Below are 24,112 nucleotides of genomic sequence, written 5' to 3'. Positions count from 1 at the left end.
CTAAGCCAAATGATAAAATCATGCCCAAGGGAAAACTAAGGACAAATCCATGGCTCTGTCTTAATGAAAAGGGACGACCCTCCTGCACACCCTCCTCTTGGCACGTCCATGCTTGCAGGAAAGAACACTGCCACAGCCGCCTGCCCACTGCCCAGAGAATCTGCTTCATGCACCTTCGGGTGGTCTTCATAATTTTGAGAAGCATGAGGTAATCCCTTTCAAAACTTCATGCAAAATGTGTCTGCACTCATTTGCGAAGCATCTCCACTTGGAAACTTAGGACACACAATGCTTCATTAAAGACAAGCTATGCCTTAGGAAGGAAGGAGAGATGCACTGGAGAGCCCCCTTCATGCGAGGCACTGTGCTAGCAGGGTAGATTTTGCATTTCTTGTACAATCTCTGTCTTCTTGTAAGAGTCTTGGCTCATTTACCTTTCTTCTCATGGTGAGGAGATGGTGGAGGAGCTAAGACTCAGTGCCAAAAAATACCTGCTAATCTTTTAATCTTTCAACTGGTCTTACCCCAGATGGAAAGGGATAATCTTCAAAGTCCACAATCTATACCATACTCAGATATGTACATTATCTATGAAATAATAAATAATTTGGGTATGACACACCAGAATTATCAAATAAATGGATTTCATGCGCTATATAAGAAACATTTCCCCAAAGACCCTAAGAGCACACGTCCATTTGGAAGTTCTTGATCTACCCCACAGAGCACCTGCTGAGCACTAATACCAAAGGGATCCTGGGGCTAGTTCATTACCATCTCAAGTACATTCCTGCAGAGAATAACAAAAATGAAATTGGTACCTGACAAGCATTTAAAAACAGGGGGTTTGAGGATTAATTTTAAAGCAGAACCTTGTGTAATTCCTTGCAAACTATTTATCTCATTGCTTTTACTCTCAGTAGCCCTCATCCTGAAAACAAATCGAATCACAACTTACAAAAATCTTACATATTTCAAAATAATAGCATAATAAAAAAACTATTTTGGGAGATCACACACAACATTACCCTTGGTGATTCAAGAAATATCATAAATAATTATTCCTTACTCACATTTGAAAAATATATTAGGTACATTTCAGAACAATCCCATTTACATTTTTTTCTCAATAACTGAAAGATTCGGAGAGAAGCAGAGACTCTCATTATTTGGGTGCTTTAATGAGCTCCAACTTAGGATGCTTATATTTTTTGTATTCAGATTTGATTTTTTATGGATTAATTTTTAATTTCACATTTTGACCAAATTGCAGATGTATTTTATGCAAATCTTTGAAAGAAATTATATTGTAAAAGTGCTTTGCAAATAAACAAACACAAAATATAGAGCTGTTGTTATTAGTTGTAGGTCAAATCTTCTGCATTAAAATAGGAAATGTTATAAATACAGTGACAGCATCAGAGTTAAAAGACAAACAATAATCAGACAGAGTTATTAATTTGGCAATTTATAAGCCAAAATGATCACTATTGATTGTGTATTAAAATGAAAAGTTCAGCCAGCATCGGTGGCTTGTGCTTATAATCCTAGATACTCAGGAAGCAGGAAATTTCATGAGGTAATTATCTCCAAATAAGCACTAAAAGAGAAGGAAGGGGTGCTGTGGCTCAAGTGGTAGAGTGCTAGCCTTGAGCAAGAAAGCTCAGTGCTGAGGCTCTGAGTTCAAGCACAACACATAAATTAATTAAATTAAAACTCCCGGCAAAGTCAGGCCCAGTTCCACTCACAGCATGGATAGAGGGAAGATGGCATTATCATAGCATCCAAGCAGTTTCTGGGAGGACACCGTGCACCTCCTTCTTCCCTCTCCCCTTCTTCCAGCTTCATCTTGGGTACTAACAGACTCTCTGAAATTTGGTCTTATGGCATGGCCAACGGACCTACTTTAACCTTGGTTTCATAAGACAGTAATAATCTTTGCTGACTAAACAATTACTCTGCAATATGCTTCTGAAAACTGATAGTGGTTTCCTTGTGACTTTAAAGTTTCCCTCTGTAGACAGCAAGGAAGTGGTAACATTATTGAACAAGAAATGTACTCTTTACCTGACTTATGTAACTGCAACACCTTTGAACATCACCTTTAATATAACCATTCTAAAAAATTTTAACAATTCCCTTTGATAATGTGCTATACAGTGGTTACCAGTCACCCAGAAAAAGACCGCTAGGGTCTATGAAGGTGGAAAGTTAGACCTGAATCCCTTTGTTGAGTGTGGTCTATCCCTACAGAAGGAACAGATGAGGTAAAACAAAGCACACCCAAGAGGACAGGTAGATAAGAGGCAGCTTATTGTTTTTATACTGTATCTTATACTGGTTTCTAAGGAAAGCCACTCAAGAACATAAAACACAGAATGTTGTACAGATATCATTTCACAGCAATTTTTTAAATGACCAAAGATTTAGCAGAATATTAAAACAGAAAACAAGAGTAGAACTCCATCAAAAAGGCAGCCAGATAGAAAAAAGAATAAAAAGAATAACCATAAATGAGAGATTCATTGTTTAAAACTTAAAATTAATTCAATGAGTAGATTAAAATGTCATATATAATTAAAGGGAAGAGAGAGACATGGTTAAATTATCCAGAATGGCCCACAATGAAATACAGTGATGAAATGCATCAGAGAGAAAGAGGAATAGAAAATGGTATAAAATATCTAACATACAATTTACTAATATTCCAGAATTAAAAAAGAGTCCCAATGCCAGATATGAATATTTTGTAGCAGGATTCAGAGTGGACAATTAGTAAAAATGAACGACAGACACATGACTATGATACTGATTACTATAAGAAACAAAAAAGAACATTAGAGCTATAGAAAATAAGTAGATCACCTACAAAAGAACTACAATTAGAACAGCAACACTCTTATTAATAGAAGTTATACTCCATGTCTTCACAATACTGCAAGAAAATAATTTTCAGTGTAAAATTATAATTCAGATACTTCTAAAGAATAATACGGGATGAGTAGTGTAAAATGGCTGTCAAAATAAAGAATTATAAAATTGTCCTAAATAGTATTAGTATAGTGTTAGTTCTGGGATAGACAGACAAATGGAGTGCAGTAGCGAGTCCAGAAATAGGCCTAAGCATGCATGCAAATTCAACTTATGTCAAAGAAAGATGACATTTGATATGAATATTCAGTAAATGAATATAGATAATAGGTTATCTCTGCCACAAAATGAAATACAAAAACATAGACCTTTTACATAAAATAAAGTGAAAGATAAATTCTAATTGTTTAAGACCAATATTTTAAAACTAAAACTAAAGCATGTGTAAAAATGTTTTAGAAAAAATTCAAGGCCACAACAGAGATTTTTTTTTAAACTGGACATATCAAGTAGAAATCATAAACAAAGATAGATGTTTTTCTACAGTAAAACATGAAACAGTATGCATCTACTGACATCTAACTTAAAAGATAAATAAGCTACAGATTAATTATTACAATATATTCAAGCCAAAATAAGTATTTAGTATGTATTAAAACAATTTACCTTATAAAAACACAACAGGCAGGGCACAGGTGTCTGGCTCACTCCTATAATCCTAGATACTTAGGAGGCTGAAAACTAAGAACTGAGATTCAAAGTCATCAGAGTCAGACAAACCTATGTGGTTCTCATCACAATTAACCAGCAACAAAAACAAAAACAGAACTAGAGGCACGGTACCATACCATACCATACCAAGAGCAAAAGCACCGAGGAAAGCTCAAGGCTCTGAGTTCAAGCTTCAGTACTAGCAACAACAAACCCATGAGAACACTTGTCCAAGCTCAGAAGAAAAAATACAAATATCCAGTATATGTGAAAAGATAACCAATATCACCTATTACTCAGGGAAATGAAATTTGATTTTATAATGATATAAAACATCACTGCAATGACTCAAAATTTAAAAGCATGAAAAACTAAACATTGAGTAGGATGTGATAATGTGATAATTGAGAGTACAAATTGTTAAATAACCAAGCAAAATAACTATTTAAAAAGGTGAATAGTTGAAGATGTACATCCCTTTGACCCAGAAATCCTGGGTCAAATTCTGCTAGATATTGATCTGGAAAAAGGCTTGCACTTACATAAGAATATCCAGTGAGGCAATTTCATTACACACATACACACACACACACACACACACATACACACACACACAAATAAAAAGCAGCTTGTATCCTCAAGAGCATGAGAATGAACAAATCCATACAAAGAGCATATCCATTCATTGTGATGAACAATGAATATAACTGATTGATGCGGTAGAATGTAACTCATTAATAAACACGAATGACCTAGTACATATCCACCAACACAGATTACTCTCCAAGTACAGCAGTTGAACAAAAAAATTGAGTTGTTGGGGCTGGGAAGTTGGCCCAAGTGGTAGAGCGCTAGCCTTGAGCTGAAGAACGGAGGGACAGCGCCTAGGCCCAGAGTTCAGGCCCCACGACCCCCCCCCAAAAAAAGAAAAAAAATTGAGTTGCATGTGGTAAGTAATATATCATTTATTTAAAGTTTAAAAGCATGCAACTTAGCATATTATTTATAGATTAGTAAATGAATAATATATGAAAGGTCCTAGAACATGGGTGAGACTAACAAATTCCAAATTTAGGACAATAGTTTGTGGAAGAGGAAGAAAAACAAGGGGTAGAATCAGAAAAAAATACATTCAATTTTAATTGTTGCTTTCTTTTTACTTAGCTGAGTAGTAGACATATTGGTATTTGGTATATAATTCCCACACCCTTTGACATCCCTGAAGTATTTTGCAACAGCACTTACAAATAACCCACAGCCATCCTAATTTCAAGTCAGTAAGACAATTTCCATGTCATGCTAGTACATTATCTTTAGATTCTACATCAAGTTTCATCTTTTTTTTGTTTTGTAATGGTGATATACAGAGGGTTATAGTTATATAAGTCAGGTAACGAGTACATTTTTAAAACAGTATTACTTTCTCTCATTCTCTTCCAGTTTTTCTCCTCCCAACTTCCCTCCCTCCCCCAAGTTGTGTAGTTCATTTCTAACATAGTGTCTAGTGGGTTTCATTGCTGAACTGGTTCACACTTTGCCCCAACATTTCTGTGCTTCCCCTTCTCCTCCCCAAATCAGATAAACTTATGTACAAGACAAAGGGTACAGAAATCAAAAACAGCAACAGAGGAAATAAGCCAAAGGAGGAAAAAAATCTGCATAGAGTACCATAAAAATCCTCTTTCTCTGATTTCTTGGGAGTTCATTTTGATAAGCATCATTTTATAAGATCATATGCACATTGAGCCCTTGTGATCCTCTCCTAAGAATATCCTCTTTTGTGCTCACTGTGTGTTTAGACTGCTGTTTAATTAATCATGCCCAAGTATAATTATTTGCCTTTTCTATGCATTGGGTTTATTGTAGATTCATAGGCACATTCTAATGATAACAAAGGTAGAAAGCCATTCAACTTATGTTTCTTTGGGTCTGGCTTACTTGGCTGAGTAAAATATTTTCCAAATCTGTACATTTCCTTACAATTGGGGCAATGCCATTCTTTCTGATGCAAGCATAGAATTCCATTGTGTACATATACCACATTTTCTTCATCCATTTGTCCATTGAGGGGCATTTGGGTTGATTCCATATCTTGGCTATGGTAAATAATACTGCAATGAACATGGTTGTGCTGATGGATTTAGTGTAGCCTGGTTTATGGTCAACTGGATGGATGTGCAGGAGTGGATCATAGGGGAGCTCTATGTTTGAGGAACCTTCATACTGCTTTCCAGAGTGGCTAAACAAGTTTACATTCCCACCAACAGTGTAGTAACATCTCCTTTGGGCCACATCCCCTCCAGTATCTGTTATTGTTAAGTTTTCTTCATAATGGCCATTCTAAATATGGCGAGGTAGAATCACAATGTTGTTTTAATCTGCATTTCTATTATGGTTAGAGATGTCAAACATCTCCTTATGTGTCTATTAGCCATTCTTATTTCTTATTCTGAGAAGTCTCTCTTTAAGTCTTGAGCCCATTAATTAATTGGGTTGTTGTTTGGGAGACCTTTACTAGATATGAATCAGACAAGGGCCTCATATCTAAAATACACACAATACCCAAAATAAACTGCATCCTAAATGGGAAAGTATGCCCTTATTCTAAAAAAAAAAAACAACTTTAAGAACGTGATTCACTATATATTCTTGATAGCACTGAGTGTCAAACCCTGAGTACTAATTTATATGCCAGTTCTTTATCCTCAACAACAGGCTCCTATGACTCATATAAATAAACTTCCTGCTGTTGTTTGGATATAAACTTAAATCAGCCCCAAAGGTTCAGGTGCAGAAAGCTTGATAACTAGCTAGTGTCACTACTGAGAGGTGATTGGAACATGATGATTCTGACCTTATCAATGGATTAATCCTCTGATGAGTTCAGAACTAAATGAGCTATTCAGAGGTAGAGCCTTGGTGAAAGAAATGTCACTGAGGGGGTCATCTTGTGTGCATCTTGTCCCTTTCTCTGTCTCTCAGCTTCCATGACATGAGCAACTTTCTTATACCAAGGCATCCATAATGCTCTTTCTCATCACAGGACCAGAATCAATGGAGATGGCCTACTGCAGAGTGAGACCTCTGAAACCATGAGCCAGAATAAGTCTTTCCTCAGTTGTTTATCCCATGAACTTCTGTTTCATACAGAAACTTCCCAGTGGTCATCTTTACTTCAAACTTACCTATCCAAATATAAAGCACTTGAACCCCCTCTCCCAGATGTTTCTTGTTCCCTGTCCTGTTGATATTAGTATCATTAATATCTGAAGTAGTGACTACACCTTATATTTGTCATTTCACTGGCATGTATTTAATGACCAAAATGAATTATAGGAAGAATTTCCCTTTGTCATAGTTGAATCTTTTAATAACTAGCACAGGAAAAATGTTTTAGTTGCTTATTACCAGTAAGTTGGATTGAAATACTAACACACACACACACCAAAACACACACATTTGTAAACAATAGGATGAAGTTTAAGGCAAAGGATGGAGATGAAATCAATAACAACATATAATTTTATACTGCCTAAGAAATGAATATAAAGAGTGACATATGAAGTACCAACTTTTCCTTTCAAACACAAAAATGGATACAAATACAAAAAAAGATGCTGATTTAATTTTAAAGTAAAAGCCAGACAATCAGTTTTAAGTAGAGTACAAAATGACAGATTACGCAAATTTAGTATTTCCATTTAATCATTTCAGTGGGTCCAATAATGCAGTTCCTCTTGCAAGTCCCCCCTGACCCTCTTGCCCTCTATTTTATATTCAAGTAACTCAGAAACTCCTCAGAGCAATCTCAAATTGCTGCGTGCTCCTGGTTAAAGAGATATTAAACAGCAAGTACTCTTGTAAAATTGTGCCCCAAATAAAATGGCATATTCAAGTATCTATCTTGTGCATTAAAGAAAAATGCAAATACCATTAGGATAGGATATATTCTTTTAAAGATAGCAGTTTAACATAAGATTTAAATTGAAGGAGTATCCTCAAATACGCTACAAAATCTTATTTTAAAATCAGTATGTGAATAGGTAATTTGATATGGGATATAAAGTTATTCTGTTTGGGAGTATTTTTAAAACTATAATATCTGGATAAATCAACAACAATTCAGAAATATATCACACACCTTTTGGGAGTTATTCATTAAACTAAACTCATGATAGTTCTAAATTTGCTTATGTCAGTCTTTCCTAGGTAATTTTTTTCAAGTACTCAAAACAATTCTATAAAATGTGTGTACTGTTACCATCTCCAGTTACAGATGAGGAAAAGTGCAGACTGAAGAATTTAAATGACTGCCTCATGGAGGACAGACTGACCAATGAGCAGTCCCCATCTACTTCCCTCTATCTGGGAAGTGAACGCTTCGCCAACCTCTACGTCAGTGATTTCATCTCCTATGCTACGTCTTGCAAGTCTTATCTTTTCGGTAATATATGGCAACAAGCATAGGTGGGATGACATCATAAACTCCAGTGTAAAGAAAACATAAAAGGTATTAGCTTGGGTCTTGATGTTGCTGAAAATGAGGACTGGCTCTGAGGAGCACTGCAGATAAACTGAGGAAACAGACACTATTCACTTCAGTGGATCGTATCCACTGGCATGCACAGTGTCTAAGTTTTAGAGCTATAGAATATCCTAACCAAGTTTTTGTTTTCATTCTTCACCACTCAGAGCAGTATTCGGATGAATTATGCATACATGAATGCAAACACAAATCCTTTGAAATACTAAAAATGAGCAGAAAATAACCTCAGAAAAACCTGTGTTGAGCTTTCCAAAGCTGCCTATTAGAATCAGAGTTTGTGATGTACACCAAACCTTAGACATCAATCTCTCATTCCTCATTTCTCTAATATTAAAATATTTTATTAATTGAAAAAGCCAAGCTCTGTGCCATAATTACTCCGTATTAATTCTTAGCTGACTGACATCTCTGAGTGTGCACTGACCAGACCTACTGATAGGACAGGAAACATTCAAGAGCCAAACAAAACCCCAATGAAATGCAGCTTACAGAAATGCACTGTACATTCTTACAGAAAAGAACGGTACATTTTCCAAAGAACGCTATTCCCCAAACGAATGTTTGCATATGTGAAGACCCATTCACAGAACTGGCTAAAACAAAGAGAATTTTTTAATTGTATAACTAATGCGTACTCTAGAGGCTTGTAGCAATCATGAATCTTCCACATTTATTTCCACACAAATGAGTCTCTGTGCCCCTTACACGTGTCCAAGGAATGCTGGTGGCTCAGCACATCCTTCAGTGACTGAGAGAGTCTCCATGGTAACATTCACTTATCCAATGGTTGCTTATTAGGATAGTATTCTTATAAAAAAAAAAAAACAACTTAATTCTTTTTTTAAAGGTGAATGCAGCATATTAGGATAGGAAAGAAAAACTTTCCCTTTACCATTTAATTGTGATTTCTGCACTTAGGTGCATCTCAAAAATGGTACTTAAACTATTTTAATGTATTCATTTAGCTTTATCTGCCATACAACATACATAAAGAAAATAAAGGAGAGTGAATACTTACTGGTGTTAATCTAATGATTAACTAAACCTATGGCTAAAATCCACCTACAAATAGAAAATGAAGGAGATTAAAAACTCATTTTTAATATTTGAAAGTAAATTTGGGAGTAATTTTCAAAGAACCTTTTTACATAATTTTTATTGTTCTCTATAATAATATCATGTAACAGGGAAAAAGGAAAAAATTGAATGCTGGTAATGAATCTTCTGATTCAGAATAGGACATATAATACTGTAGTCCTAGGTACAACTTCTGTTTCTTATTTTTTTCCTTAAGTATAATAGTTATATTTAAACAAAATCTCAAACAACAGCAAGTTAAATTGGATGATAGAATTTGAGCCCAATAATGGAGACAGCAGAACAGAATAGTTGGAACTAGCCTTCGCCAATAGCAAATAACATTTCAAGGTACCTGACCTCTTTCATCTGTCTGGCTTCCTATGGTACGGGTTTTGTTATTCTCATAAAAGACATCCCATGTGAAGCTTTGAGGATTGGCCTCTCCAGAGTTTCACTCCCTCACACATAGCCTGTCTTCAAACATGAGCTTAGTATGCACAATGGAAATGTCTCTGAGACATGAGCCTCTTACACAAGTCTACAGGAAATAGATCTGTAGCCTCAACTTCTTCCCCTCTTCTTCAAGTCATCCTCAAAGATGCTTCTTCAGTCTAGAGTGGCACATAAATGCCAACAGAAAAATATTTCTGAGGGTTCTGAATGATGCACAGAGCTGAGGAATTTCAAGTTTCTTTTTTCCTGACATGCACAATCAAGCAGACATAAACAGAAGAAACAAGGGTCTTCCTTAAGAAAGACCTTGTTCTGCACTTATTACCACCCTTTGATTCTCGACTCTCATGCTGACTTACCAGCTCCCACAGTACCGAGCTGATTCTCGGAATCAGCTCGAGAGGAATCTATATGCACCTAAATGAACCCCGAGGCCAGCAGTACAGTCCATTAACAAAGGCAGATGAGAAAACATGCTTGCACAGCCCTGCAGTGACCGAGGCGACGTTTACACAGCTGCACTCCCAGGGACAAAAGAATGACCAGATCATTATTCTCTGGATAGTGTGCTGTTTAGCTTCGTTTCCTTCCATTCTATAATCACAGGGAAAATGTATTCTATCAGCCATTTACTTGCAAAACTCTTTCACTAAATGAAAATTCATGGTATAAATATATTCAACATGAAATTTATCTATCCTCTGTCTACTATTCAATAGAAAAAAGTAAAAGATTTTTCAATACATTTAGTTTTCAAATGAAATCACTTCATTCCTAAATTGTTTTGATATCAATAAAAGGGGGAACATTTTTAACACAGATGTTTTCTCTAAGCATTCTAATATGGATGGTTGCATGAAGTGCTCATTTATTTCTGACTGTAATACATGACTTTCACATGAATTTGGAAAATACATACAACTAGTATACACAACTGTCAAGAAATACTTATCTTGTATTTAGTTGAAATATTTGGCAATAATTTTGTATATGAATACTAACCACATCTATTCAGCTTTATAAGGCACTGAAGATGCTATTTAAGAATTCAAACAAAGTCTTAATATGTCTGTAAGTTGCTGTCCTACTCTTTCGTATAAATTCATCCTTAAGTGAGTCTCCTAATCAGTTAAACTATTTTTGTTTATTATTCTAGAATTATTCACTAGGTCAATATTCTACCTCTAAAAATGATTGGTATTATGAGGTTCTGCTTCTGTGTGTGTGTGTGTGTGTGTGTGTGTGTGTGTGTGTGTGCATGCGCGCGTGTGTGTTTCCAATTGAGACTCTTCCAAATGCATAGGGGAGAAGGGCCGCAGAGACCTCCCAGGACCCTTCCCAGTTGTTCCCGAGGTATCTCACAAGGTTACTATGATACTGCAGTTGCATGGTCAGCAGCAACAGTCTTTCAAATGTCCACCACACTCGGGGTCCCTCCTGCTCCCTTCACAGCCACACAGCCACCGTTCACCTCCAGCTGCCACTTTGTTTTTACTCCTGGTAATTACTAATCTGCAATCCATTTCCATTATTGTATTAATTCAAGAGTGTCTCAGAAATAAAAATACTCAACATGTGACCTGTTCTGCTAGCTCTTTTCACTCAGCATAACAGCCTTTACAAGATATTATATGAATGGACAGCTCTTTTTTTTTCTTTGCTCAGTACTATTCCTGGTATGGATATCCCACTGTTTGCTTATCCATTCTCCCATTGGAAGACATGGGAGTTGTTTACAAGTTTGGGCTAATTTGAATAAACATGTTGTAGATATTTATGTACAGGTGTTTGTGTACACATAAATCTTATCTAAAATAACCAAATGTGTGACTACTATGCCTTGTGGGAAATACATGTTCAGTGTTTGTTGTTGTTGTTATTAAGAAACTACCACATTGTTTACTAGAGTGTCTGCTACTTTATAGGCCACTAGCAATGTATGAACAATTCAGGCCCACACATCCTCACTAGCACTTGATGTTGTTACTAGATTTTATCTACTTAGTACCCTTAAGTGGTTTCTCTAGCTATGACTGTAATTCATAACTTGTTATGTTTTACTATAATTGTCTTTTATAGGTAAACCTGAGGTTTACAAACTTACTTTCCTTATATCAGTTTATAAAATATTTCCCTAAAATATTTCCTCTACACTTAGTTATGTGAAAGAGTTTTGTAACTTTTGCTACAAACCTTAAAAACAATTTAGAAAAAATCAAGAGGAAGAAAGTCTCTTGTATTTACCCATACTTTTGCTTCTGTCTTTCCAGAGGAAAAGTTGCTTCTATTGTTTCGTTTCTTTTTAAAACATCTCTCTGTAGCTTGTTTTGTTTTGTTTTTTAATTGGCATGTTGGTAACAAATTCTTAGTTTTTCTTCATCTGAAAAATGCATTCATTTCTACCTCATTCCTAAACAATATTCTCATTGGGTTCTGCTCCCACAGTTCTTTTCTTCTAGCACTTGAAAAATATCATGTCACTTCCATCATGCCTTTGGGACTTCTGCTGAGAAACCTCCTGTCAGTCAAAGTGTTTAGTCTCCAGGCATAAGATATAATCTCTCTATTTATTCTGTGCTACGGATTGAACCCAGGGCCTTGCCACTTGGGTACATCCCTGGCCCTTTTGTTTATATTTTGTTTTTGACACAGGGTCTTGCTAACTTTGCTGGAGTTAGCCTTGAACTCACAATCCTCCTCTGTCTCCCAAGCAGCTGCAGTTACACACACTGCCACTTTCTTTGGCTTTAGATACTTTTCTTTGTCTTTTGTTTTAACAAATGTAAGTATGACTTGTGTTGGCTTAGATTTCTTTGGACTTTTCTGTTTAGGGGTTTGCTCAGCTTCATTACCCTGCAGTCAATATGTTTGAGAAATGTGGTGTGGCCATTATTTCTTTTAGTACTGACTAACTTCATCCTGTCTTTTTTGTACTTCCGTGACACAAACTTCAAGTGCTCTGATACAGTCCCAAAGGTTTCTCAGCTTCTGTTCTGCGCCCCCCCATTCCTCAAATTGTGTATTTTCTATTGTTCTTTCAGTTTGCGAATTTTTCACTTGCTAAAATTTCCTGTCTCTTCCAACCTTCTGCTAAGCTTTTTGTTACAGAAACTCTTGCTCTCTCTTGGCCTTTCCTAGACATCTCCACACATACATCCTGCCTGCACCAGTTCTCATCAGGCAGAAAAACTCACTATCCTTCCCACTCTCCTTACTATTCTCCATAAATGAAACCACAGTTCTAAGCCAGTCAATGTTCTGTCAAGAGTCTCAAATACACAGTCTTCAACATCATCTCTACATTCCAGAAGAGCAAGAACCTATCCTTCCTTCACAAACCACTCCGTGCTCTGCCTTCCACCCATGAATCTTACCTGAATTCAGCTGGTCCATGAGGCCCTTCTGGGTGACTCTACTCAGATGTATCTCTCCACCTTTAACTTCACAATTCTTAATTTTTCAGTCACAATTATGCTTGGCACCCACGAATTATAGCTACTAGGTGGAACCACGTGAAATTGTTGAGGATTTTACCTATAAATATGGCAATTTCAAATCTAACATTTCTCTTGGTTTCAGAGTTTCAGGTAAACACTAGTATTCACGAAGACATGGGCTGAGTTTTTATCTTTTTTTTTTTTTCAGCTGGACCCCTCCAACCTCCCAGAAGCCTGGAACACTGGGAGTGTTTATAAGTTGTTTGTCAAGTTAAAAGCTCTTAAATCAATAAGTATTATATGCGTAGGTGTGTTTGTAAAATCAATCCTCTGTAACAATTAGTCAAACTAAATATGAAATCCTGAATTATTTCACTAATCAGCCTACATGGTAGAGAGGAGGAGCTTTAGCATCTAAAAGTTCTGGTAATATACTGTATTTGAATTCAAGGAGCAATTTAAAAATCATTTATTTGTGAAGGAAATAGTCTTGGATTTAGAGGTTGTCAGATACTGTGAAAAGCTTTTTAATTGACTGAAATTTTTTAAAAAATCAAAACATTTCTTTAGCACAAGCACTTCCCTTATAAAAACAAATTGCCTAAAAGCAAAGCACAGCAGTTTGTTCACAATGTGCTACCCACCACCAGCAGCAGGAGAAGCAGGAAGAATGAAGGAAAGATTTGCATTTCCATAGCTTCTTTGTATCCTCTGGTTCCAAAAGCGTTTCACAGAGCAGTAAATATCTGGGCCCAGAAACAACATTGATAGTGTGGATGAAAGGACTGACTGGACTGCTGCGGGTCAGAGGCAGTCTCTTAGCTCACTGTGGTCTCCACACAGGTAGAAAAAGGAGAGCAACTGATGGGCTATATTTAAGAGAGGGGAACTTGTGTCCTCAGGGCCCGGTCCCACCACCAGAGCCACCACCCAGGGGGCAGGCTCCTTCCTCCTCCCACAGACTCCTGGGAACACGAAGAATTTGCACCTGCCCACTGTCTTCTCCACAAAGCCTGCTTCTCATCGATGGCTCCGCCCACCATTCACCCTGCCTGCAGGTGAATGGGCCGTAGGGTGTCCGGGAAGCTCTGAGCCCGGAGAGCACGGAGGCCAGCCACGCTGTGGTTGGTCAGCATCAATTTTACTGAGCCTTGGAGGACTGGACTTTGGCGAACTCTGGGCGCTCCGGTCTTCCTAACCCACCAGCTCAGGGTTCACCCTGCTCACCCTCGGCACAGCGCATGCTCTACTACCACAAGTAACAGCAGCTCTGACTCTCCTCCAGGGGTCACAGTTGGGTCACAAATCCCTCACCAAGCCGGAGTGACTGGGAGCAGCTGATTGGGGACAATTTATTTCATCCCTCTTCATTAAGATTCAAATAGAATAAGGTAGAAATTGAACAGTGCCAGAAATTATGCCTTGCTGTTCCTATAAGTCAGTAAACATTTCATCAGAGTCCAATTCGTTCTCCTCAATCTCTCTCTCTCTCTCTGACACACACACACACACACACACACACACACACACACTGTTGTTCTTCCAATCCTTCCTACTTGCTGTTTTAATACATAATTAAGAAGGTCAGAATTAATGAAGCCGTGTGGAGTAAAGTTCAAGGAATCCCCAGGCACTATTTATTCTATTAGATCTCAGTCAGGAATGTCAGCTTGGCATGTTGGGTGGTGTATCAGCAATGGGGCTGGCTGCATTCCTGGAAGACTCTGCCAGGGAGACTCACCTGCACTGTCAGGTCATTTGGAAGCTCCTTCCCTGCAAAAATCACACGCAGCTGGTCAGCTGGGACCCCCTGTCGCTTAGCAACCACTTCCTTGAGCTGGAAGATGCTGGTGTCAGAATCGACCTCCACTGGGAAACCATGGCTGGAGTTGAACCTGACAAACACTAACCAAGATAATGGGAAGGGGGGGTGGAGAGACAGACAAACAGACAGACAGAGAGGGAGGGAGAGAGAGATAGGGAGAGAGGGGGGGAAAGAGAGGGAGAGAGAAAGAGAGAGAAAGGGAGAGAGAGGGAGGGAGAGAGGGAGAGAGAAAGAGGGAGGGAGGGAGAGAGGGAGAGAGAAAGAGGGAGGGAGGGAGAGAGGGAGAGAGACAGAGGGACAGAGAAAGGGAGGGAGAGAGGGAGGGAGGGAGAGGGAAGGAGAGAGAGAGAAGGTAGGAGGGAGGGAGAGAAAGGGAGAGAGGAATGGAGAGAGGGAGAGGGAGAGAGGGAGAGAGAGGGAGAGGGAGAGAGAGAGAGGGGGGGGAGAGAGAGGGAGAGCAATGGAGAGAGAGAAGAAGAGAGGGACAGGGAGAGAGAGAGAGAAAGCATTATTTCTAGCCCTTAAATAGTAATCACATTTCTGAACCAACTTACCCCTCACCCACCTTCTATGAATGGCATACCATTTCTTTCTTTTATAACAGAAAGTTGAATACTATAGAGTAGTGTGTAGGGAAAAAACAAACAAACAAACAGAATTCCCCCCTGGGATTTTCTCTCTTATATATTAGTCAGTGACCTGCAAACCAAAACTGTGTTCTGTCTTTGACATCCATCCTGGAAAACTGAAGGACTCAGCAGAACACTTGCTTGATTGGAATCGTGAGATTCCCAGGAGTTTATCAAAGAGATTCAGCTCTGACAGCCAGAACAAACTCCCTCCCTCCAAGGCGCCCTCTGAATAAAAATAAAAGGCAATGCGTTCGTGCTCCAAGAGGAAGAGGAGAAAACTCAACCTACTTCATAGACTGGAGGGAAGACCCTCACGGGGCTCTGGGCTTTGATGGACCTGGCCAAAGGCTTCCCTGGATCTGCAGAGACATTTATTTGCCTTTTTTCTTAAAGCTAATGTGTTCCTTTCCCTTGTTGGAACCATTTGTTCTGTCAGACTTAGTCACGTGTCTCCCCACCTCTCCTCCCTCCCACCCTGCCATGGCGTGGCTCACCCGTGTGCACTCCCTTGTGCTACTGCTCTAGCCGCCCTTGCTGCTCAGCTGTCCTTTCACCACTCTTCATCAGGCTCTCCTTAAATCCTTTCCATATTCTTAATTAGCTTCCCAACTGGAGACTTGCTTGGTCCACACTCTTAGAGAATGCCCTAAGCCTTTCTGCAAGATAAGCCTTATTGATACACAGCTCAGACCTGATACCATTCAAATCCTTTAAAGACTCATCCCTTCCGCTGGGAAGAAAGACCCAAGCCTTCTCTCACCTGGTACAATCGAATGCTTCAGTATGTTTTCTTATTAGTCCCCACCGCATCTTGTTTCCAGTCTTGTGCTTTAGGGCATGCCTTCTCTCACTGACCCCTGAACTCTGCCCATCTGCATGATTTGTTTCAAATGCAACCCCTTCAGCAGACCTCATGCTATCAGCCCCAGCAAGAAATGTGCCTACTCAGGGCTCCAGCAGTGTTTTCTCTATAGATCTCCTAAACTTGCCATCCTTCCTGGATGCTGTTATTCTTCATGAACAGCTAGGAAGACCTATTCATCAATCATCTATGTGCCTTTAGTTGCTTACTTCTCTACTAGACTTGGGGGGAGCAAATCGACACACTTCAAACTGTGGATGATGTTATAGGACACATCAAATAAAATTTATAGTGTTTCAATATACATTTTACATTCTTTAAAAGATAAGTTAACTGGAAGGTAGATATTACCATCACCTGCTTATTGCTTCATTGTCTTAAAAAGTAGCATTAATGTTGACTAGTTTGTAATTCAATTGTAAAACAAACATTTAAAAATAAAATTAATTAGAATAAAATAGTACTTACTAGGCAATAATAATCAGGCACTTAATACCTACATCACATTACACTTGCATTTGCTTTTTCTAAGGCCCCTAAGATCTAGTCAGGTTACTATTATTGTCCTCATATACACAGCAGTGAATGAAAGCCCAGAGAATTGTAACTACTTTCCTAAGGATATCAGCTTCTTTATAATGAAATGAGAATTCATATTCAGTTCCATCCTAGTCTAAAGCTCATCAGTTTCTAGTGTAATAGGCAGCCTAAGACCCTGTCTAAAAGGAAGTCCGCATGCTTTTCTTTAGGATAAAAGAAAACAGCAACAAAAAGTCTTTCCAACATAATTCAGACATTTCCTATAAAGATGAGAAGTAGAAAATGAAATTAAAAACATATATCAACAGTAAAAAAGTTCCCATGCAAAGCTAAGAGAAGAGGACAAGGAACAATGGCTATAAGACATGATGAACTGAAAATGATAACAAAATGAGAGCAGATAGAAGACATAGAGCAAAAATCCGAAATAATGTATCAGCATGGAAAATACCTAGAAAAAGTAAGAAGTGAATGTGACAAAAGAAAATTCATGAAGGAATACCAACTACAGAGAAAACAGTGCTTTGACTGCTGTGCTTCTAGGAAGATTTCATTTTACTTCATAATTTTGAAAGCAGAGGCAAAGGAACACAAATGTATTTTGAGTCTTGAGGTATACTCTGAGCACCGCAGGCTCAGAGCATGAGAGAACCCATCCCCCACATGAAGGAAATGGGGAAGTGAGAAGCCGGACATGGGACAAGGACTGGTCCCAGTTCTAAACTGCATTTTCTATAACTGTGAATAGAACATTTTATTTGTTTGTTTGTCTTTTAGTTATTTTGGGCATCCCGGGGTCTGAGCTCAGGGCTTCATACTTGCTGGATACCACTAAGCCACACATCCAGACCTTTTTTATGTAGTTATTGTTAAGACAGGGTCTAACTTCATCTCTGGTTGATCCACCCTGTTTATGATTCCCACGAAGCTAGGAGGATCGGTGCTAGACACTGTATCCAGCTACTGACTGAGAAAAGGTTTCAAGAACCCCCCTGGACACCCTACTAAGTGGCCTCAAACTGCAATCCTTCCTAAAAATGATCCATGTGATGCTAAATTGACAAGCTCCCTTTATGGGGTCCTATCATGGAATACTACTACAAAGACAAGACTTACAAAGAAAAAGCTGCCCCCAAAAAGCCCAAGAAATTCTACTCAAATTATCAGAATTTTAAATCTTTGTTTTTCTATAAACAGAGAAATTAAAGGCTTAATTTCAATTTGTGTAAATCTTAATTTCAATTTGGGCAAACTTAGAAATTAATATTTTTGAATAGCAAATCTGAGATACGATGTGTTTATGATGGAAAGATGAACTAACTAGTAGGTATTTGGCCAACTAAATACTTCCATGAATAAGAAAAAACACCTGAGGGGGCTGGGAAGGTGGCTCAGTGGTAGAGCTCTTGTCTTGCATGCATGCGGCCCTGGGTTCGATTCCTTAACACCACATAAGCAGGAAAAAAAAGCCGGAAGTGGTGCTGTGACTCAAGTGGTAGAGCGTTAGCCTTGAGCTGAAGAGCTGAGGGACAGCACCCAGGCCCAGAGTTCAGGCCCATGACCAGACCCCCCCCAAAAAAAGAAAAAAAAAAGAAAAAACACCTGAAGAAGCAACCTGGGTCTAGCTTTCTGAGTTATAATACTAAGTGTAGTATCCGTCATCAATGTGTATGCTCTTTACATGATACTGGTTGTTTTTCAAAAACCTATTGTATTTTTTCTTCATTTAGATTTGTCATGTGATTTAGGTAACTGACACTCCCTTCCCAAAAATTGATTTAAATTAATCAACAGAACTATATCCTGCTGATACTAGAGCTCAATGATTAGTTCAGGAATTGGTATAAGCCAATTAATGGTTGACATTTGTTCCCTTGGTCAGAAGTAATTGATTCTCCAGAATAAAAGTAATATAAAATAGATGGCCAATCAACAAGAAATTGAGGACTCTTCAGGTTTGGTGAAGAAGTATTCTTAGATAGCTGGAACATCAAGTCAGGCCTGCACAGGATAATTAACTGTAATCATGCATCCTGGATGGGATCATGAAAGAAAAACAGTAAGAATCAAAATAATTCAAATCCAGACCAGACATCAGTAGGTAAATCATACATTAACATTAGTTCATTAACAATAATAAATGTAGTATAACAGTGTATGAGGGTAAATGAGGTAAACACTGGGTGTAAGGTAAATAGTAAAACCAAAACAGTTCAGTTCAAATATCAAATTTCATTTAAAAACTAGATCTAGTTTAAGATCGTAAATGCTAATAAATGGCGAGAGGTTCTTCCATGCAAATCTAGCTAAAATATTGCTTCCACTGGGCACAGGTGGCTCACATCTGTAATCCTAGCTACTACAGAGGCTGAGATTGAGGATCACAGTTCAAAGCCAGCCCATGAGGGAAAGTCCATGAAAAGCTTATCTCTAATTAATCACCAGAAAACTGAAAGTGGCTCAAAGTGGTAGAGTGCTAGCCTTGAGCAAAAGAGCTCAGGGACAGCAGCCGGGCCCTGAGTTCAAGACCCACTACTGACAAAAAATATATGTATTCTTTCCAAAGACAAAAGAAACAATTGTCAAGAACATTAAAAAAAGATTCTCCAAAAATTAATCCATAATGTTTGTGAAACAATTTCAAAATTTTCAAATATTTCAAAGAGTCAACAAATAGAACACATTCTCAGGAGAAAGGGAAAGCTACTAAGACAAACCTTGAATTGGCTCTAACTTGGAAGATAAAATTTCAAAGCAATTACAATAACTATCCTCAAAAAAAAACAATAATTATCCTCAATGAAGCAAAAAGTGGAAAGAAGAAGTGAGTAGAGAAACAAAAAAAAAATCACAAAAATGGAACATGGAAATTCAAAAACTAAACCTATAACATCTAGAATAAAAGTATATTATATACATTTGATAAACAAATGGAGTTGACAGAGAAAAGTCTTTGTGAAGAATAATATAAAAGAGATTAAAATGAGTAAAAGAAGCTAGGTGGCTCATGCCTATAATCCAAGCTACTCAACAAGCTGAGATCTGAGGACTGCGGTTTCAAGCTAGCCTAGAAATGTCTTTGAGATTCCATTTCCACGTAATGAGAAAAAATTCTGGACCCTAAGTCTGGCTCAATGGAAGAGCAAAGCAAGAGCAAAGGGCCTCAGTAAGAGCATGATGCCCTGAATGCAAGCTCCAGTATAGGACATAAACAAACAAATAAATAAATAGGTCCTATAATATGTATATATATATATATATGATCCAACATATATTAAGTATACATAGATAAGAGGACTGAGAGAAGATAAAGAAAAGAGATAGAGAAAAGAATGGAGAGTTATCCATTAGGGGAAATAATGCCCCCAAATTTTAAGTATGTGATGAAGAAACCAAATGTACATATTTTCACTAAGAAGGATAAACATGACTACATGTTTATCAAGGGACATGGGAGTCAAACTACTGGAAGTGAAGGGTAAGGGTCACATCTTGAAAACAGCAAGGAAACTTTGCACATACTAGGTTGAAATTATATGGTTAATTAAATGGTTAATCTCTGTGGTTCTAAAAAATATTTTAAATAATCATCTGAAAGTCAGGAAATGAGTAATAAACATAGGGGATGAAAAGAAAAATGCATAGTAAAGTTATAGACACAAAGTAATCATATCAACAATTACATTTTAATGCAACCAACACCCAACTATATGGACAGAGACTATCAGAAAGGCTGTAATGAAGACTGTACATTGTCTTAAAGTGTAGCAGTTGAAATATAAAGACACATATTTTGAAGTACCTATTCTTTTTGCCAAGCACAAAGAAATCATAAGAAGGCAAAAATGGCAATATTAATATCATACAACACAGATCCCAAGATAAAACCATTAGAGCACAAAAACCTACTTCAGATTGTCCCTTCACCATTTGGAAGACAGGAAGGAGCTCAAAAATCACGTTCTCCACCTTCCCACTCCTCCCCAATATAGAGATGAGAGAGGGGCCAGTGACTCCTTTGGCCACACTTTTAGTATGCAGGTATGTAGGTGTTAAGGGGCCTCCCCATGGGCGACAAAAACTGGTTAAGAAACTTGGGCTTCCTAGGAGGTGAGAGACCCGAGCCATAGCCAGCACACTGCCTGGGTGTTCACCTAAGGCTTAGAGTCAGCTGCTTTCTTCGGCAAGATTCAAATGGAATTTGTAACCATTTTGTTTGCATGGGTCTTCATCTATGGCTTAGAGTCAGCTGCTTTATTTGGCAAGATTCAAATGGAATTTGTGACCATTTGGACTTCTAACAGTATCACACAGTTACTCTCCCTCATTCTGTCTCTCAAAAATTCCCATTTCATCTGGCTACAGTGGCTCATGTCTATAATCCTAGCTACTCAGGGGGCTCAGAACTGAAAGTCATGGCTTTAAGCCAGGCAGACAAATCTGAGCAATTCTTACTTTAATTAGCCAGTAAAATGCTGAAGTGGAGGTGTGGCTCAAGTAGTAGAGCGCTTGCCATAAGCAAAAAAGGTAAGTGAGATCAGGACAGAGTTCAAGTCCCAGAACTTGCATACAAAATAAAGTCATAAGCAATAAAAATTCCTAGTTCATAAGATTTCTGTGAAAATTATTTAATAAACATAGGAAAAGTCTTTAACATGATTTTAAAGACTGCCTGAGTCTGGGGTGGTGGCGCAGGCCTACAATCCCAGATATGCAGATAGCAGAGAAGAGATGGCACTAGTTCAAGGCTAGCCAGGGTTAAACAGTTAGACTCTCTTTTAAACATCATAATCGAAACGTGGTAGGAAACACCAGGAATCCTGAGGCAAGTCTTGGGCCAAACTCCTGAGAGTGTATCTGAAGAGTAAATGAATACTTGAAGGACTGTGGTCTTGGCCCAAGTAGTAGAGGAGGCCTCCAACACAAGGTCCCGGGCCCTGACATAGCACGCTGCAAACTTCAATAATTAGGGGCTCTCTTTTAAGGCCTCAATATGCCTTAAAAGTTATGGTGGCTGTAATGTCAATTGCATAATAGCAGTGTTTGGGTAAGTTAAAAATGTACCTTTTATTTTCTTTCAGTAAGACAAATTTTCCAAGTGGAGTTTTATTTCACTATACTTTAAAGTACACTGTAATTGATGTAAAGTAACTTTAGTATACTGATAATGATAGCTTCTATTTAGATAGAGCTTTCAATTTTCAAAGTGCTTTGGTAGACATTATCTTCGCTAATCTTTACAGCAGCACTGAAAGATAATTGGGACAGCTCTTACTATTCCTACCTTCAAAATGAAGACTCAAATGAATACAGAGGAAAGTGGCTTGCTCCCAATTTACCCAGAAGGAAAAGAAACAGAAATCTCAGGCCCTCTCCTTCCTATCACTGGCTGCCACCGTGGACTACGGACACAGCAGTGGAAGGGAAAGCCATCTATTCACCTCTATTCTTCACGTACCATTCCCCAAGCTTAACCCATCTCAAAACATGTCCATGGCTGATCTGAGACTTCATTGGCATCCCTTGAATTGCACTGAATTGGGCTGTTGTGAATCCAGGAAAAACATATGTATGTATGTATGTATACATACATATATATATATGTACATATACATAATATATATTCAGAAAAGTTATTGAGTCAAAGTCTTGGTTACAGTGTGCTTTGCATATGTGGCGGGGGGGGGGGCTAGTGAGGTTCTTACACTCTAGCATGACTTTTTCACTCATTTCTGATTCTCAACCACTTGAGCCACACTTGCACATCCAGCTTTCTGCTTCTTAATTGATTATTGGAACTGACATTCTTTTAGGCTGTCTCCAGACCTAGGTTCTCAGATCTCAGCCTCCTGAGTGACTAGGATTTTAGATATGACCTACTGACACCTGGCTTGGTAAACTGTTTGATATACTTCCCAGGAAGTGAACAAGTGATGAATTACACAATTTTTTCCCATGATTTTCCAAAAAGGTAATTTTTTTAAACAAAAGTAAAGATAGAGCCACAGGGTTACAGGTTGATTGATTATTGGAATAATTGCAACAAAATATTACTAAGTAATTTTTGTTACATTGTATGTTTAAAGACATAAAATGAAGAAAGCTAGAATAAAATCCCTTCTATTCCTGTGTACTTACTTATTAGAACAAGGGCTCATGACTAAAAATGAAAAGGAATAACAAAATGAAGCTGATTCTATTTCCTACTAGCAGTAAGTAATATTCACCCACAGACACATGTTACCAATTACAAAAATAAGCACAGTTAATAATAACATAATCTCATTTTACGTTTAGAAACTACTTGTCAAAAAGGAATTATTTAACTAATTACATAAGATTTCTATATGGTTTGAATAATTTTTATATATAAATAGATCAACAATACCACAATCCCTTAGAAATAAAGCTTACGATATGAAGGAATTAAAATGGGTCATTTCAAGTGATTCATAAAGGTATTTAAGAATAATTTAAATGGTAATGTCTTATAAAGTCACCATGAACAGGTCAAAAACAATATACAATTTCAATCTATTAAAAATTACCTTTTACATGTATTGTTGAAATGATGACAATAAAGAGGAAATGATACTTTTGAAATTGTACTGAAAACATTGTAACATGAATGTACTTGCTTCTTTTTTTGGGGGGGGGCAGAGGGGTCCGGTTGTGGGGCCTGAACTCTGGGCCTAGGTGCTGTCCCTCAGCTCTTTAGCTCAAGGCTAGCGCTCTACCACTTGAGCCATAGCGCCACTTCTGGCTTTTTTCTTTTTGCTTACGTGGTGCTGAGGAATGGAATCTAGGGCCTCTCAGGCATGCAAGGCAAGCGCTCTACCACTGAGCCACCTTCCCAGCCCTACTTGTTTCTTATTTAAACTTTCATATTTATCTTTTGTCAACATTGCAACTTAAAATTGTGCAAAGAAGTACATGATCTTTCAAGGCAAGTATTTTTATATGAGTCAGAGCATCTGAAGGTTACTGACTCTAAGTCACCAGGGTGATAAGTACAAAGAAATAAATACAATAGGAAGTGGAGGTGTATACAGTTCAATGGTAGCGCAAAAAGCCAAGTGATACCACAAATCCCTGAGTTCAAGAGCCAGTACTTCACAAAAATTGAAAAGAAAAAAAATGGAAAGAAAAAGGAAA

At 37.9% G+C, this 24,112-nt stretch overlaps 1 protein-coding gene across 1 annotated transcript in view; it reads right to left on the bottom strand.

The window, feature by feature from the left end:
* The window catches only part of Park2 (parkin RBR E3 ubiquitin protein ligase), a 1,020,418-nt gene that overhangs the window by 800,911 nt on the left and 195,395 nt on the right, over positions 1 to 24,112 (bottom strand). The window contains exon 2 of the mRNA XM_013024525.1: positions 14,840 to 15,003. Coding sequence (XP_012879979.1) covers positions 14,840 to 15,003 — 164 coding nt within the window. The remainder of the gene's footprint in view (positions 1 to 14,839; positions 15,004 to 24,112) is intronic.

Source organism: Dipodomys ordii, unplaced genomic scaffold, assembly GCF_000151885.1.
Source record: "Dipodomys ordii isolate 6190 unplaced genomic scaffold, Dord_2.0 Scaffold77, whole genome shotgun sequence".
Classification (NCBI taxonomy): Eukaryota; Metazoa; Chordata; class Mammalia; order Rodentia; family Heteromyidae; genus Dipodomys; species Dipodomys ordii.
Note: the sequence above shows the minus strand (reverse complement) of the source record. Positions and strands in the feature narration are given on the sequence as shown.